Source organism: Leopardus geoffroyi, chromosome E1 (assembly GCF_018350155.1).
Source record: "Leopardus geoffroyi isolate Oge1 chromosome E1, O.geoffroyi_Oge1_pat1.0, whole genome shotgun sequence".
Classification (NCBI taxonomy): Eukaryota; Metazoa; Chordata; class Mammalia; order Carnivora; family Felidae; genus Leopardus; species Leopardus geoffroyi.
Window position 1 is genome coordinate 13085661 of NC_059330.1, and position 16751 is coordinate 13102411.

A 16751-nucleotide genomic window follows, 5' to 3' on the forward strand; every position below is an offset into this window, starting at 1 on the left:
CATCTTAATCTGATTTTTACTTTGGGTCAGCCCTAAATGGGCTGCAGTCTTGACCTGCACCCTCACCTGATCCTTGACATTGACCTTGACCTCCAACCCAATACTTTTTGTAGACCTCAACTTTATGTGGCCTCTAATCTTCACCTTGACTGCAACTCCAACCTTGTCTGTGACATCACTCCTGATGTGGGCCATAACCTTGATTTGACCTTTGAGTTTGACTTGACCTTTGCCTTAGTCTAGTTTTTAATTTTGAGTCTGAGTCCAGTGTTGACCCTGACCTTCACCTTGGCTCCAGCCTTTACCTTAACTATAACACCCACCTGATCCTTTGCCTGGGCCACAACCTTGACCTCATCCCTGACTTAACCTTACCTTTGCCCTTAACCTCAGCTTTGTATTTTATACCACATCCAACCTGAATTTCATCTCCATCCTCATCAGTGACCTACCGTCATCCCCAAGTCCACCCTCACCATCTTCTCTGACCTTAGAATTGACCTTCTCTTCAAATTTGTCCTTGTCTGCAACGCTTGGCTTCCCCCTCAGCCTCATACCCCAGCCCAATCTCTGAGCTCATTCTCAGCCTCACCATTTGTTTTGTTCAGCTGTCTGCTTCCTTGGGGACATCCCCTGAGCTTAGGGATAGGCTTAGTTGAGAGGAGTCAAGGAGGTGGAAGAGAAGTTTCTCAGGCATGGTCCTACCTACCTTGGCCCCTAGACTGGAGACGGGGTGAATGATGCCCCAGCTCTGAAGAAAGCAGAGATTGGCATTGCCATGGGTTCCGGCACAGCTGTGGCCAAGTCGGCAGCTGAGATGGTGCTGTCAGATGACAACTTTGCCTCAATTGTGGCTGCAGTGGAGGAGGGCCGGGCCATCTACAACAACATGAAGCAATTCATCCGCTACCTCATCTCCTCCAATGTCGGCGAGGTTGTCTGGTGAGGCCCTGCATTTCCTGTTCCCAGCCCTCTGGACCAGCTCTAGGTCACTAAGGAAAATGCCTGTTGCTCGGATGGGGCTGTAGGGGTAGAGGAACACATGCCCTGCCCTGGAGACGGCCTTCTAGGACCTCATCTCAAGGAGGGCAGGGCCTTGTCATTCTTCCAGAGGCCTTGGTGCATCCCGGCCCCCAAGGAGATACCTAAAAAGTCCCTGTCATCCCTCTAGCCATAATCCCCACATTCACAGTTGCCAAGATGGGAGAACTAGCGCTGCTCTGGGGCAGTAACGTGTTCACGTGTGTGTGTGAGTGTGTGCACACAGGTGTGTGCAAACATGGCGTGTGTACCCGAATGAAAGGTGTGGGTAGCCATGTGCATGTGTGCTCTTGTGCATCTTGAGGCATAAGCAGAAGCACGGAGGATTTGTGCCAGCATCTAATTTGTACACATTTAGGTTCACGTGTGAGAGATGCCTGCGGGGGATGGTGAGCACATGTTTGCTTGGACACATGTGACTTCTGTCACCTCTGCTTGTCCGGGCAAGCATGTAGGTGTTTGCTTGTGTTTGTGCGATTGTATGGCCTGTGCTGTTTTTACTTCTGTCTGCGAACAAATTGTATGTGCTCAGGCATGCATTGTCCACATGTGTACATGCCCTAGAGAGGAGTTCTGGCCTAAACAGGAGAGGCCTAAAGAGCAGAATCATCCAGCCTCCAGAGCTGAGATTAGGAGGCACAAGTGGTCCAGGGTGAAGCAGAGCCATGTATATGCAAGTCTCACTTGTGCACACACATAAGAACTAGAAAAGTGAGGTGGGGCTCCTGTGAAGACAGTAGGTGAGCCTCCCAGTCTAGAGTGTGAGTAGGAGCTGGGCTCTCCAGTTGCTGGGCCCTAGAGCCTCTGACCCTGGTTCCAGCATCTTCCTCACGGCAATTCTGGGCCTGCCGGAAGCCCTGATCCCTGTGCAGCTGCTCTGGGTGAACCTGGTGACGGATGGCTTACCTGCCACAGCCCTGGGTTTCAACCCACCAGACCTGGACATCATGGAGAAGCTGCCCCGGAACCCTCGTGAGGCCCTCATCAGTGGCTGGCTCTTTTTTCGATATCTGGCTATAGGAGGTGAGTGGGGCCCTAGCCCTCAGTGGGGTTTCAGGAGCTTCCTGAGAGCTTCTATCAGGGATCCTTGCAAACTGCAGACAGTATGACTCAGCCTGGCATAGGCCAAAGGAAGCTGTGTGGGCTCATCTAATGGAAAATACTAGAGCATTCCTCAGGCATGGCTGGATCCAGGCCTCAGTATCACTGGCCTAGTTTGGCTCTGCTTCAGCTCCATTCTCGGACAGGTGCTCCTTGAGATGGAAAGATGGCTGCTGCAGCTGTAGCCCTCATGTTTACTCTCTTACAACCCCCAATTCAGCAGAAGAGAGAGTATCCGTCAGTAATATGATCAAAGTCTCAGGCCTGTTCTTGGCCCACATTGGGCCACCTGCTTATCTCCTAGCCAGTCACCATGGCCAGGGGTGTGGCAGATGTTGATTGCCAATCAAGGCCCACCACTGTCACTAAGGGTAGGTGCTATAAACCACATGGCTCAGAGAGGGAGAGGGTGGTTCCCTGACAGAAACTCAGGGCATTTTTAGGAAGGGGAAATGGATGCCAGAAAACCACAGCTATCCACTATAGCCAGCTTCCTCCTGCCCTCCTTGCAGTGTACGTAGGCCTGGCCACGGTGGCTGCCGCCACCTGGTGGTTCCTATATGATGCCGAGGGACCTCACGTCACCTTCTACCAGCTGGTAAGCAAGGATGGCCAGGGACTCTGTTGGGGTTATTTCTGAGGTAGAACTCACTGCCCAAATTGTTGGAGCTCCAGGGGAAAGGGATCTGGAACTCCACGGTTGGCCAATGGCTGTCCCTCCCTACCCTCATACACATACATAGACATCCACCATCTAAGGAGCCAAGCTCAGAAGCCACTGGAAACCTAGAGATAGCAGCCCGGCCCCAGAGCCAGAGAAGCGGTTACTGCTTCTCCCAGTCATTTGGTTAGGGGGCTGCCAAGGGGCATAAATGCCCAGAAGTATCTTGCCTTTATCAGGGAACCCCCCAAAACATTGAGGGTTCAGAGATATGTAGAACTTCAGGTGGAGGGTCAATAAGGAGATTAAGAGGGGCATCTGGGTGGCTCAGTTGGTTAAGTGTCCGACTTTGGCTCAGGTCATGATCTCACGGTTCGTGAGTTCAGGCCCTGCGTTGGGCTCTGTGCTGACAGCTCAGAGATTGGAGCCTGCTTTGGATTCTGTGTCTCCCCCTTCACTGCCCCTCCCCCACTCACGCGCTCTCTCTGTCTCTCTGTCTCTTCAGAAATAAATATACATTAAATTTTTTTTTAAATAAGGAGATTAAGAATGGAGGGAAGAATCTGCCAGGCTCTCCCTCCCCACCCCACCCCTATAACAACATGCTTCTCAAGAAAGGGATCCACTGACCTCTTGAAGTCACCTAGCTGGTACATGCCCACCACAGGGCTGGCTTAGCTCAGCACAGCTCTGAACTGAGCAAGCAAGGAGACCCCTCAGCTCTGCCTGTCAATCTGACCCTCTGTCTGGGCATCTCCTTTGCTTGAAAGAACCTTTGCAGTGAATCTGGCAATGTCAGTTTTGGAATTCTCATGTAAAGCTGAGAGCTGCAGGGATTTGGGATCTTTTTCCTCTGAGAGTGTCTGTCTTCATTACCTTCTTGTAGATAGAAGAGCTCAAAAGAGGGACCTGACTCATTGCCCCATCCTGCCTGGGGAGGCTCTGTGATGATTTCAGGCATTCTCGCAGTGTTTGTATCTAGGTACAGTCAGCTCAGGGACGCTTTTCTTGTACCCACCAGCCCTGAAGCTCATGGGCTCTCCTTTCTTGCAGCAGTGCAGAGCATAGGCCCACGCCCTCATCCCAAAGGCTCGTGCCCCCGAGCCCTTGGCAGAAGGCTCGGGCCAGCCTCAGGCACCTCTGCTCATTTAGCTCCTGGGGGAGCAGCAAGATGCAGAGCAAGGGCGTGCTCACCATCCCGCTGCTGCCTTCTTCCAGCATTGTCTCAATTAACCTCCTTTGTCTATAGATCTCAAATCTCCCAGGATCCCCCTCTCCCCCGCCACTGCGCTGTTTCAATGTTTCTTCTGAGCCCAGTCCCAAAATTCCAGCTGGATACCTCCCCTGGGATGTCCCACAGGCCCATTGTATTCACTAAGTCCAAGATCAGATCTATCACCTTTCCCCAGATAATCCCTTTCCTTCATCCCCATCTCAGTTCTACTGCCTCCCTGGTCACCCATGCCAGCCAGACAGCTGGGGGTCGTGGTAGACACATACACCACGCCCACTACGAATTAGTCACCAGTCCCCTTGGTGCCAACTTCCCAACTGTCCTCAGGTCATTCCATTTCTCATTTATCCATCTGGTTAAGAAATGGCTATTAAGCCCCAACTGTATGCCAGGCACAAATTAGTAGTGACCAAGCAGGCAAAGTCTCTGGAAAGAGCTGGGAAGAGCATGGCAGTGGGCGTTCACATTTTAAGGTGAGAAGTGCTGCAGCAGAGAATGCAGGTGTCTCTGAGACTTGGAGGTGGTCAAAGGTTAGACCTAAGGTAGAACTTTCAGCTTCAGATGCTGGAATTTCAGCAGAACTGACTAGAGCGCTCTCCCCCTGCCCCACCTGCTTGGTTCCTGAAGAAAGCTGTCAAAAACGCAGCAGTGACTAAGAACACACAGTATGGAGCCTGGATCCAGGCTGCCCGGGGTTCAAACCCTAGTTCCACCACACACCAGCTGTGTAACTCTGGACAGGCTACTTAACCTCTCTCTATTAGTTTCCTTATCTACAAAATGGATAATAATAGAACTGCCTCAGCCTCATAAGGCTATCAGGAGGATTAACTGAGTCAATGCTTGTCAAGTGCTTAGACTAACATCTGGCACATAGTAAGAGCTATGTACAGATGAATTAAGTTAATGAAACACAGAGGAGGCCTTGCAGCATAAGGTAAATAGGAAATAGCCAGAGAGGCAAAGGGAAGGAATAGGCAGAACAGTGGCTTCACCCAAAGAAACAGGCCCCCACCCCCACAAGGCTCATGATGAAACTAGGAGACTGAAGTTTCAGCCCGATGTACCTTCTAATCAATTCAGGAGGCCACTCTATGACCCATGACCTGGGGCATAATGTACGCATGTGGCAGAGGCACACAGGTAAAACCCAGAAGGTTTAAACTGGACAGTGTATTTATCTATTGAAACCTCTTAGTGTGATCCTTTTTGTATTTTTTCCCTCTGCACATGCATAAGGATCTAGGCGTGCACATGCCTGAGTGGGAGGTGTGTATACGGCATTTGTATGTACATGTGTACACAGGCCATTGAGATCTGGAAAGGCGGGGGGGTGGGGGGGGTGCTGACCACAGTGGCACAACAGGCAGGGGCATTTGATCTTCTTGCTCTATGATCAGTGCCAAATAAAAACATGCATTTGTCCCAAATACTGGAGCTCGATTTGGGGAGAAAATCCCACTACTGACTTAAATGAGATAAGAACCTCCATCTCTTTGTTAAAATAAGAAATCTGACCAAGGCTTAGTCTTTTGTAATTTTTTATCCTGCATGAGGGAGAAAAGGAAAGTGCTAGCGGCCCCTTCTGGCTGAAAGTCACCTTACCCATATTTATGCAGTGTGGGAAAACAGGGATGTATTTACTGGACAGGAGCTCAGACAGCCGGTCATTTTACAGGCTTCTCTTTGAGGGTTATTTTTACAGCATGTGATTCCAGTTTCTAAACCTTTAGCTTAAAAGATCTCTGTGTTCAGAGGAGAGTCCAGAGAACAAATTTATATTATTAGAGAACAGAGCTGTTTAACAGTTATGAACATTCACACTCATCCCAGTAATGCAAAAGAGAACAAGCCAGAAGTTCTCATACATGGCCTCAGCTCAGCATCTTATCACAGAAGAATCTGTGAGCAAAGTTTATGAACAGGAAGAAAACTCTCCCCCGGGACTGCAGGGGCAAGAGCCACTTCCCTTATCAAGCCCCGAGAGCTTCTTCTTAATTACGAAGAAGCTGTGTAGTAAGCCTGCACCTAGCAATTCATTAATCCACGTTGTAAGCCAAAGGCAAGTGTGGTAGAGCTCAATTTCAGTGGCAGAATTGGAGGGAAGTATGAGTGGAATCTTATTTAATGGTGATTAGGAGTACATGCAGCCTTTGTCTACCCACCAAAGGTGAATTCTATTCAAACAGTTTGGCTGATTGGTTTTCATATGCATTTATTTATTCTGTGGTCTCAGGTAATCACCACCCTCAGTCCTGCATCCCCAGTATTCGGGGCTCCCCAAGCACCTTCAGGGTAATGCCTGCATCCTCCCTGTGATCCCAGGGCCCTCTGCTGTCCTCCCCATCCTAATGCTAGCTTCTCCTTTCTCTGGAACAGTGTAGTCCCTCTGACCCCATCCTGGGTAGGCACCCCTCCTTGGGCCCACCCCATGGCAGCACCCTGCCCACTGGTTGTATTATGTCCTCAGATATAGGCTGAGGACGGAGTGAGGCTTCCCTCTTCCCCCACACTGGCCCCTCCCTGACCACTGTTCTCCCCAACCCCACCCAACCCCACCTTGGTGCCCTCAGAGGAACTTCCTGAAGTGCTCCGAGGACAACCCACTCTTTGCTGACATTGACTGCGAGGTCTTCGAGTCACGCTTCCCCACAACCATGGCCTTGTCTGTGCTGGTGACCATTGAAATGTGCAATGCCCTCAACAGGTGGGCTGGGCTGAGGGGCCCGGAGTGGGTTGAGGGATGGGGGGTGAGGCCTAAGTGTGGGGGCTGAGGATCAGAGGGGTCCAGAAGAGGGTTTTGAGGATGAGTGGGGCCAGAATTGAGATCTAGGGAACAATGAGGGCCAAGATTGGGGTCTAAAGAAACGGAGGGGCCAGGATTGGGTCTGAGGGACAGAGAAAGGAGGTTCAGGCTCTAAGGACAGGCTGCTGGGGGGCTGAGCAGACAACTGTGACACATCCCTCCCAGCTGCACTGGCCTCCCAGAAGCACTCCAGCCTACAGGCCCAATTAGGGAAATTCTGAGGCTCAGGCCACTCCCTGCACCTCCACATGGGTGGATGGGTGCCCACCGCAGGGCCTGCTCCCATCCTGGCCCAAGATGAGTATCCTGTACCATTGGCAGTGTCTCGGAGAACCAGTCGCTGCTGCGGATGCCACCCTGGCTGAACCCTTGGCTGCTGGCAGCTGTGGCCATGTCCATGGCCCTGCACTTCCTCATCCTGCTGGTGCCACCCCTGCCCGTGAGTTTCTGCCCGACTCCAAACCCCTTCTGCAACAGGGTCCAAACCTTCCTTTAACATTTCTGGCCCTGGGTTGGTCACTGGGCCTCTGTGGGCCCTTTTGCTATGGAAAGCCTGGAGGACTGGGAGTGGGGAGATCTGAAGGTGCTTGGTGCACACAGCCTGTGCTTCAGGAGCCCTCAGACTTGGGGAACAGAAGAGGTGGAGACCAGACTTCTCGTTCTGGGGAACTTCCCAAGGCTAGGGCAGGAGGAAACACTATGCTCTTCCCCAGTACAGAATGCCTCCCACTTCTCAACAGGACCAACAGGATTTGGTCCTTGGCTAAGGGCAGGGGAGGGCACTTCTGGCAGGGGAAACAGAGTGGACAAAGATCTGGAGGTGGGACCTCAAGGAGCATCTTGGAGTTGCTCATGTCGGGTCCATTGCAGCCCAGGTGTATGAAGCAGGTGGATCGCGGGGACATGAGAAGTCCTTCCCTTAACCAAACCTCCCCACTCCCCAGCTTGTTTTCCAGGTGACCCCACTGAGTGGGCGCCAGTGGGTAGTGGTGCTCCAGATATCTCTGCCTGTCATCCTGCTTGATGAGGCCCTCAAGTACCTGTCCCGGAACCACGTGGATGGTGAGTAGCAAGCCCCAGACCCTCCCCACCCTGCTTGCCTCTAGCCTGTTTCCCTGCCCACTTCCCTGCCTGCCTCTGCTCCCAGGCGGCAACGGGCTGGTGCCAGCTTCAGCCTCCCTGTCTATACAGAGAAAGAAGTATTCTTGGATCACCAAGTAGAGGACAAGAAGGGGCTCTGCTCTGGTGGCTATGACTCATGATACCTGCAGGGTCTTGTGCTACAAGGGCACAGCCAGCAGGATCACTACTCAGGGCCATGCTGCCTCCCTCTCCTCACTTGCCATCCACCCTGCATGGCCAGGCCCAGTGTGCCCTTCTCTGGGCCTTGGCCTCTGACTTCTCTGAACCCAGCCGGTCTTAATGCAGATATTCTCAGGGCAGTCTCCCAGGCATGGAGTGGGCAGCCACTGACCACCGCCAGGATCCCAGACCACACTGCATTGGCCTCTTTGGTGTTACCTTGTAGGAGGGTGGAAGAGGGCGTTCTCTGTTTCTAAGCTCACAGCTCTGGGTCTGCCTTGATCCAGTAATAGAGGAAGAATGGCAGGGTCAGCATTGGAGGCAGTGTTTAGAGGAGGGGGCTGGGGCATGGCATCCATCTGCCAGCTTCTGCTGGTGGAGGAGCCTGAGAGAGTAGGTGATTCTAACCTCCCAAGGACAAGGGAGGCACCATATTCTCACTCCAGAGCTGCCTAGAAATGGAAGAAGGCAGGGATGAGAAACTCCCTGTTCCTGGGAGTTTGAGCCAAGGCAGTAGCCCCGTGGCCAGATTGCTAGGGAGGGTCTGGATTAGTCCCAGCCATAGCCCAAGGCCTGCACTGGAGCAGCTGGGTCCTTGAGGGTCATCTCAGGCAGGAATGTGTCACGGCCCCAGGGGAGGGAGCCTGGAGTTGGGGGGAGGGCTATAAATAGATCACGTGCTTGTCATTCCATAGGGGCCAAGGCGATCAATCGGCTTCTGTCTCACACTGGCCAACCCTCCTAGACGCTGTAAACATTTTATCTTATTAAAGAGGCTAAAACAAGTTGGCCTTCTTTCTCTGGAGAAGCTGGCCCACCACAGGTCTGTCCATAGTGTGACCAGACCATTTAGAGGTGGAAGTAGGTGCTCAGCCAAAGCAAGGCCTTGTTGGGACCCACGGTTGAGGTAGCAGGAGCCAGACAAGGCATTTTGCCCCCAGTACAGTTCTTTCTGACCCACCCACCGTGGACACTCCTAGGGAGCTGAAGAAGGAGAAATAGGACTGTCACCTAAAACTCCACCCTTGGGGGCCCAGGGCTTCTCCATTTCTGGCTGAAGCACAGAGGTGACCTACCAGGAATTCTGCTGGCCGGCCTTGATCACGCTAACTCACCTGGGAAGTCAGGCCTCATTGGCAGCTCGGGCAGTTTCTCTGTCTTCCCTGAGAGCCTTCCCTAGCAGCCGTATCTGCTAAGGAGTTCAGCACATTTTCTTGAGAAAACTTAGAAGTGAGAAAATTTCTCAGCCAATGGGGAAAAGCCTATGTTCGGCACTGGCTGGCACATGGTAGAAGCTTCCTGGCCTGAGAGGAGGGAAGGCACCTAACAGGACAGGGCAGGTTGGAAGGGCTAGGCAAGAAGCAATCCCTGCTGGCTAAGGGTTGCTGGTGATTTCCAGAAGAGACAAGATCTAAGCAGAGGTTCAAACGGGGAGGATGGAACTTGGGGGTGAAAGGGCTGGGCTAGCATGGCTTGGCGTCTCTAGTGGGGCTGGGACTCAGAGTGCAGGGTAGAGAAGTGAGGCTCCAGTGTGGAAAGGGCCTCGAATGCCAAGGTAAGGACCCTGGGCATTATCCTCATGGCAGTGTGAGCCACAGAAGGGTAGAAGCATGGAAGGGACTGGGGTAACCATGGAGGACAGATGGGAGGGTCAAAGCAGGGAGGCTGATGAGCTGTGTTGAGCTGGTCTAGGGGGAGACACTGAGTCCCAGCCCAGGGTGAACTGGTCCTGGGCAACACCTCATTAACCTGAGATGTTGACTATGGTTCTGGTGAGGCTTGGCTTGAAAGGGTGGTACCCTGCCCTAGTGGCTATGGGGCCCACAGGAAAGACTCAGGCTGGGCACCTGCAGCCACATCTGAGAGGTGGCCTGGTGTGCGCCTGCCACAAGCCCAGACAGCTCTGCCCTGTGTGGCTGCAGAGTCCCTTGGGCCTTCTAAAGCCGGATGGGGCGGGGGTGAGAGAGGGGACCCTGTTACATTCCCAGCCAGCCTGGTGGCCTTTTAGGGAAGTTTTACTGAGGCCTGCTACTTATAAGCTTCCCTATGATTTATGAGGGATGTGTCCTGGGGAGAATTGCGGATGCCGGGTCATCCGCAGGGGGTAGGCGAGGGGGGGTGGTCCTCTTGCCCCATCTCTTGGCCATACCTAGGTGTGACTGAGCAGCTGTCAGGCAGAAGCCAAAGGGCCAGACCGAGGGGAAGGGAGGCCTAGAGGAGCTGATCTGGGAGAGTCCAGAATGCGAGGGGGGCTTGCACTTTACTCTGAAGGCAATGGAGAGCCATCGAAGGGGATGACAGGCTGGATTTGTAATGTGATGCCAGGGGCAGGAGGGTGATGGTGAGGTAAGATGGGGGCTAAGAGCAGGGCTGAGAGGACTTGAGGCATGGGGCAGCAGGAGGAAGAGAACTCGAGAGACATCGGTGGTAAACTCAGCAAGCCTGAGTCTATGGGATGAACAAAGAGTTAATGCCACCAGTTTCTGGATGTCGTCATGCTAGGTAGTGGTTCCCCAAACTGAAAACTGAGAGGAAAATATGCCCTGGAGTGGGCTGGAGGTGTTGATAGAACATGTAGAGTGAAGGAGGCCCAGGGGGCATCAGGGAAATGTGCCCGGGCAGCAGCTGGATATGTGGAGCTGCATCAGAAGACTCAGTGGAACTGGGTCCCCTGACTGATACCGTGGGAGAACGCAGCTGTCCCGAGAGAAATGGAGGGTGGAAGGGGCCATACAGAACCAGTCTGGCTGTGTACCGTCACACATACATCTCAGCATACTCTTGGGTCTTTCTTCCAGAAGAAAAGGACAAGAAGTGAGTGCTGGGAACAGAGTGGAGTCTCCAGTGCGTACCTCAGCCTGATGATGCCCAAGCGTTCACTCCTACTCCCCACACTGCCGTCACGCTCACCGCTTGCTCACTGGGCCCTGCCGAGGGTCTCTGTCCTTGCTTCCATATGCATGGGGGCTGTGCAACTCATGCCTCTGGGACTCTCCTGGGAAGTTCACCCCTGACGTTCCGGCTCCAGAGCAGCAGCCTAGGAGGGGCCTGCCCAGAAGCCAGAGCTGGAAGCAGATCTAGACATGCAGAGGCCTCTACCCCCAAATCTATGAGCACATTCTGGAGCAGGCACGCCCTTGCTTGGAGGCTGGGCATTTTACTTGGTCACTGGTGCTTCTGTACTGATGGAGGACTCCTGGAGTTCCTGCTAGCTCTGACCTCTCACTTAGTGCCTGGTCTGGGGCCTGGTCAGCGGGACGGGGGGCGGTGAAGGGGAGGACATCTGGGCCCAGCTGTGCACAGTGAGGGCAGACAACCCCCCTCCACTCTGCTCTTTTCCCACAAAGTTGGCACGTGAGGGTTTGAGCCTCTTACTGTTTATATGTGCAGGGGGTTGAAGGGTCAGTGGGAGGGAGATGGTAGTGGCGGGGGGGGGGGCGCTGGGTAAGGATCCCCTTCCCAGGAGACAGCTGGCTTGGCTGCCTCAGTTCTGGACACTCCCAGACTGAGATTTCCCTGTCCTAAGCAAATGAGACATGCCAAATCTCGTTGCTGTCCAGTCTGCCAAGCAGAGGCTGGATTTTCCCTCCATGTCCCTGGTGCCTAAGACCCCAGACATCCTTGGGTACCTGGTCACTGTGCCCTCTCAGCTCAACCCTGTGTGCACCATCCCACAGTCTGCACGGCTGGGTGATCCTGAGTCTTCTAGTCTCTTGGCCTCACTCTTCACCTCCAACCCCACATGTCCGTGAGCTGGAAGGATGTCACTAAGAATGGCTAGTTACCCAACAGCACTTACTCTCCCTCCCTCATTGCTGGAAGAATGTGTGTCCATTGTGGATCATGTTGGATGATGGGAAAAGAGCGTTTGATGGACATAAATGTTCTTTTAATTCGGCTCTTGCCCCTCTGGCAAAAATTAGGCATGGAAGAAAACAGTGGGTCAATGTACATCCTCACCCCTCCTGGAGAGTATACCAAGTGATTCTTTTATGTGTAAATCAAGACTCACATCCCTGTCCTGGTCCCCGGAATCAAAAAGCCCCCTTAGCCTGCCTTGCAGACAAATGGGCTCCAGGCTCTGTGGCCTCTTACCACACCTTTCTTCCCTCCCCTCTCTCAGTCAGGCGGGGCTCCCCTGGGCACTAGCCCACAGAGATTCTCTGCTTCTGTCCTGCTGAAGGGAAGGGAGATCTTGAGGTGGGGGATGGTGGGAGGGCCCTGAACCCACCTGTTGATGCGAAGTTGGTAGAGAAATAAAGGTTGAGTGCCGGGGGGCAATGGAGGATCATCACCATCTGTTTTCCTAATGAGTGGCTCCATCATCTGCCCATGTGTCTACCTGAGCTGTCACCAGCTATACCCACCTCACCTCTGGGAACAAGAGTCAAGGCCTGGGGTTCCCACATTGCCAGCCAGGGATTGCCCTCTTCCTCTGAGATAAGGCACTGACTTCCCCAGCCACTCCCAAATGGCAGAGACACAACTCTGCTCCTCACAGGGACAGCACTTGATAGTTGGTGCATGTGTTCAAACCCCCTGCACATGTTAAGACTCACATGTCATCAGTGAGGAAACAGGCTGGGAGGGGTTTATGACTTGGTCTGGGGCAGGGCTAGGCCTGGAACCTAAATATCAGGGGCCTCCAGCCCTGACTATTCTGTGGGTCCTGAATCTCTCCCTGAGGTCTCTCGCTCTGCTTCCTTGCCCTCCTTGAACCCCAAGGATGCCTTCAATTTCTGACCCTTCCAAGCCCGGCTCAAAGGCACCTCTCCATGGCTTCCTTCAGCTCACATTGTCCAAGAGCCTTTGAGAGGCTGCTTGATATTAACTCCTGACTCACCCAGGTGACCCTGCCTTCTGGGAGCAGGGGCTCTGCAAAAGGAATAGCTGTGCGTCCCCATCTCCCTGATTTCCTTCCTCTGTAGGGAAGATTCATTCATGAAGTTTCTGTATCTAATCCTTTGCCCAGCTGCCTTGGGAAGGGAAATCAGGCCCTGCCCACAGAGCCAGAGACAGGACTGACTTTGGAATTTGCGAGCTGAGTACAAAATGAAAATGCGGAGCCCTTTGTTTATTTTTTTTTTAATTTTTTTTTTCAACGTTTATTTATTTTTGGGACAGAGAGAGACAGAGCATGAACGGGGGAGGGGCAGAGAGAGAGGGAGACACAGAATCGGAAACAGGCTCCAGGCTCTGAGCCGTCAGCCCAGAGCCCGACGCGGGGCTCGAACTCATGGACCGCGAGATCGTGACCTGGCTGAAGTCGGACGCTTAACCGACTGCGCCACCCAGGCGCCCCCGGAGCCCTTTGTTTAAAAAGTAAGAGTTTCATAACAGTGACAGCAGAGCATTAAAACCAAGACCAGGGCCTTTCTGAGCATGGGGTCCAGTGCACCTGCGTAGAACACACATCCATGAAGCCAGCCATGACTGGAAGAGACAGAACTCGCCCTTAGGAGCTCCTAGACTTTATGTGGGGGGAAGGGCAAGATTTGGCACACGGCTCACAGCTGGAGCCAAGGATGGGCAGGATGCTTCCTTCTGCGTGGTCCATCACTAGGACCTCTCAGATCCCCAAACCTCTGCATACTCTGCATCCCCCTGGGTGCCCAGCCAGCTCCTTGAGATGGGCCAAGCCAGGGATTAGGGCTCCATTTTACGGATAAAAGATCCCCAAGACTCTGAGAGCCTGACTATGTAGCTGATTTCCTCATGATGTATAGGCAGAGCGTGGAGCTAAGATGGGCTTGGGGGGCTTGCTTAGGAGACAGGGCAGCTCCAGGACTTCCATCAGCTGCTGAAGGTCATGGGCAGGCCGGCTTCACCTCTGCTCCCACCCAAGCCTGCACAAACCCAGCCTTGCCAGCCCACAGCATGGAGCCTGGCAGGTCAGGATGGAGCAGCCAAGGTAAACAGAGGTTTCCTACCTCACAGCCACTCACCCAAGAGGGAGTTCTGGGGCAAGCCCCGGCTCACTTTGCACTGGCTCAGGGATGGCAGCTGCCAAACTGTCCGTGGCCTTGTCCTGCCCCCTCCATTGGCCCATGTTGTGCTCCCCAGGCCTCCCATGCTACACCCCTCACAGCGGTAGGAGAGACCTCGTTGGGGCCGCACCGGGAGAAGTGGAGGTACAAAATCAGAAAATGACCTAACGTCCACACAAAGAACTGAACTCAACTGTCTGTGGCAGCTTTACTCATCACAGCCCCAAACCGAACACAACCCAAATGACCATCAACGGGGGAAGGACAACAAGCTGTGGTATGTCCATACGGCAGAATACTTCTCAGTGAAAAAAAGGAGCAAGCTATTGATATATGCCACAGCCTGGATGAAGCTTAAAACCCGTGTGCTGAGTGAAAGAAGCTCATACTGTGCAATTCCACCTCCATGAAATTCTAGAACAAGCAAAACAAATCTAGTGACAAAACAGATCAGTAATTGGCTGGGGGTTGGGGAGAGATTGACAGCAAAAGAACAGGAGGGAACATTCTAAGGTGACAGATGACGGGTGGGGGTGGGGGTTACATGCATTTGTCAAAACTCATCAGACTCTGTGCCTAAAATGGGTACATTTTATTGTATGTCAGTTACTCCTCAATACAGTTGGATTTAGAAGAAAAGACAGAGGTAGGAGCCCGAGGAGGTGGGTGGGCACGTGGCTGCCATGTGGGTGTAAAAGTTTCAGCAACATCAGGAGGCAAGGAGACAAGCCTCCCAAGGAGTGCTCAGTGTTTAGGGGGCAGGGACCTAGGTCGGCCCAAGGAGTCCCCATATTCCAGGGGCAGAAAGTGGATGGGGACCAAGAGGAAATGACTCAAAAGGATGGAGGAGAACCAGGGGGTTGTGATGCCTCAGATGCTGGGGAGAAGGGGCTCTGGCCAGGTCATGGCCCACAGCTGGGGAGGTTAGAAGAGGCCAGAGAAGCAGTGCAACGTCTGGGAGAGGCCAACCATGAGGACCCCTGCTGTGGCCTCCCCATAAATGCCTGCCCCTACAACCTCCCCTTGACAGTGTCTGTACACTGGCCCAGGGCCCTGTTCTGGCCATCATCTAAGGAGTCGAGTGGCGTTGAGCGAGCCCTGGGACACCGACGGGCCCGGTGTGGGGGACTGTCCTGAACTCTTCAAGCAGAGGTGTTATCCCTGCAACTCTGGGACTCTGAATGGCTAAGGAGACCATTGGAATCTGTGCTGACCCCCTTGAGGGCCTGGGCTGGCCTCCAGGATGGACACAGGCCCCCTCTACACTCCATAGAGCGGCTAAATTTAGCCAGGCAGAGGAGGCTGTCCTGGGGCTGAGGGCTTGGCAGCACTGCTTTGTCTCCCTACAAGGTCTGGCCCAATACCAGAGCCAGCCACTTGGCCTTTGGGCTTATAAGGTCTGGCAGCTCTCAAATACTGGAGTCTCGGGGTGGGCTCTGGGCCAAGCTCTCAGACTTTGGGGAGCCTCCTCTCCAGCCACTGGCCGGCATGGGAGCTACTTAGGCAAGGCACTCAATTTCTAGAGCCTCAGTTTCCTTATCTGTAAAATGGGGGGTTTCGGTGCTTACATCACAGGGCTGTTTTAAATAAAATCTGTGGAGTGTGAAAGCACCACATCCCCTGTAAACTCTGACCCCTGCCCTGCCCACCCCTGCTCCCCACAATGCCTAGAACAATCACAGATGTCTGTCCCTGGGGATGCTGGAGTGGGGGCAAGGGCGGGAAAACATAGTCCTGGATGGAAAGATGCTTTTTAGAACCAGTGAAAGATGCATTGATCCTATCAGCTGCCTCTCTTACTCTGGCAAAGTTACTAGGAAAAAAGAGATCTGGGAAGAGAAATGCAATTGCTTTTACTTCTTTTTCTTTGGGGCGTGCTCTAGATATGAAAACCTCAAGTGAAATAATCCTCCATGACAGTCTGTTTTCTGAATGTCAGGGTCAGAACTGAGGCTCTAACAGGAGCAGATGTGTGTGCTCCAAGCAAGGGTGTCTGAGTAGCTAAGGAGACCCATTGGAGCCTTGTGCCGAAACTCCTTGATGGCCTGGGCTGGCCTCCAGGATGAGCAAAGGCCCCCTCTGCACCCCACCGGCCACTAAATTTAGCCAGGCAAAGGAAGCCATCTGTCCATTGGTCCATCTGTCTGTCAGCAAGGCTAGCTCCTTGGAACGGGGGAGAGGGGAGAAGAAGGAGAAGGAGGTGGAGGAGGTCACGGTGATGTTATCCAAAGGGCAGATACAGATTGGAGGATGACTGCCTGAATTCCTTTGCCCCCTCCTCCTCCCCTCACCTAAGTGCCGGCTGCCCTCCTTAATATCCAGGAATCATGGGAGGAGAGGGACACAAAGATGGCTCAGGTAATGCCAGCATCCACCCCGGCTCTTCATCACAAGCAATTCATGTCCTGGGACCTGCTATTCCAAGAGCCACGGGATAAGCTGGAAAGAGAATAGGCCCTTTTGTGTGGGATCAAGACCAGGCCGAGGGGATGTGATCCCCTTAGGTCTGGCTCCCAGCATCTCTGGATTTTTTGCTTAGAAAATCCCAGGACATGGTTCTGGCCTGCCCCGCTTGACGGTGGCATTGGACACACAGTTGAGTCTGAGATTGGCGAGACT

General features: G+C 53.3%; 1 protein-coding gene across 6 annotated transcripts in view; it reads left to right on the forward strand.

Annotated features, from left to right (window-relative positions):
- The window catches only part of ATP2A3 (ATPase sarcoplasmic/endoplasmic reticulum Ca2+ transporting 3), a 34304-nt gene extending 21882 nt beyond the window's left edge, over positions 1-12422 (forward strand). For 3 of the 6 annotated variants that reach the window (XM_045487668.1, XM_045487670.1, XM_045487671.1), the window contains 7 exons: positions 722-942; positions 1862-2064; positions 2655-2740; positions 6611-6744; positions 7165-7282; positions 7788-7905; positions 10944-12422. In XM_045487668.1, coding sequence (XP_045343624.1) covers positions 722-942; positions 1862-2064; positions 2655-2740; positions 6611-6744; positions 7165-7282; positions 7788-7905; positions 10944-10963 — 900 coding nt within the window. In that variant the 3' untranslated portion in view covers positions 10964-12422. Of the gene's footprint in view, positions 1-721; positions 943-1861; positions 2065-2654; positions 2741-6610; positions 6745-7164; positions 7283-7787; positions 7906-8256; positions 8344-10942 lie in introns of those variants that run through there. The other 3 variants (XM_045487673.1, XM_045487669.1, XM_045487672.1) reach the window with 3 other exon arrangements.
- Positions 12423-16751: the final 4329 nt, after the last annotated feature.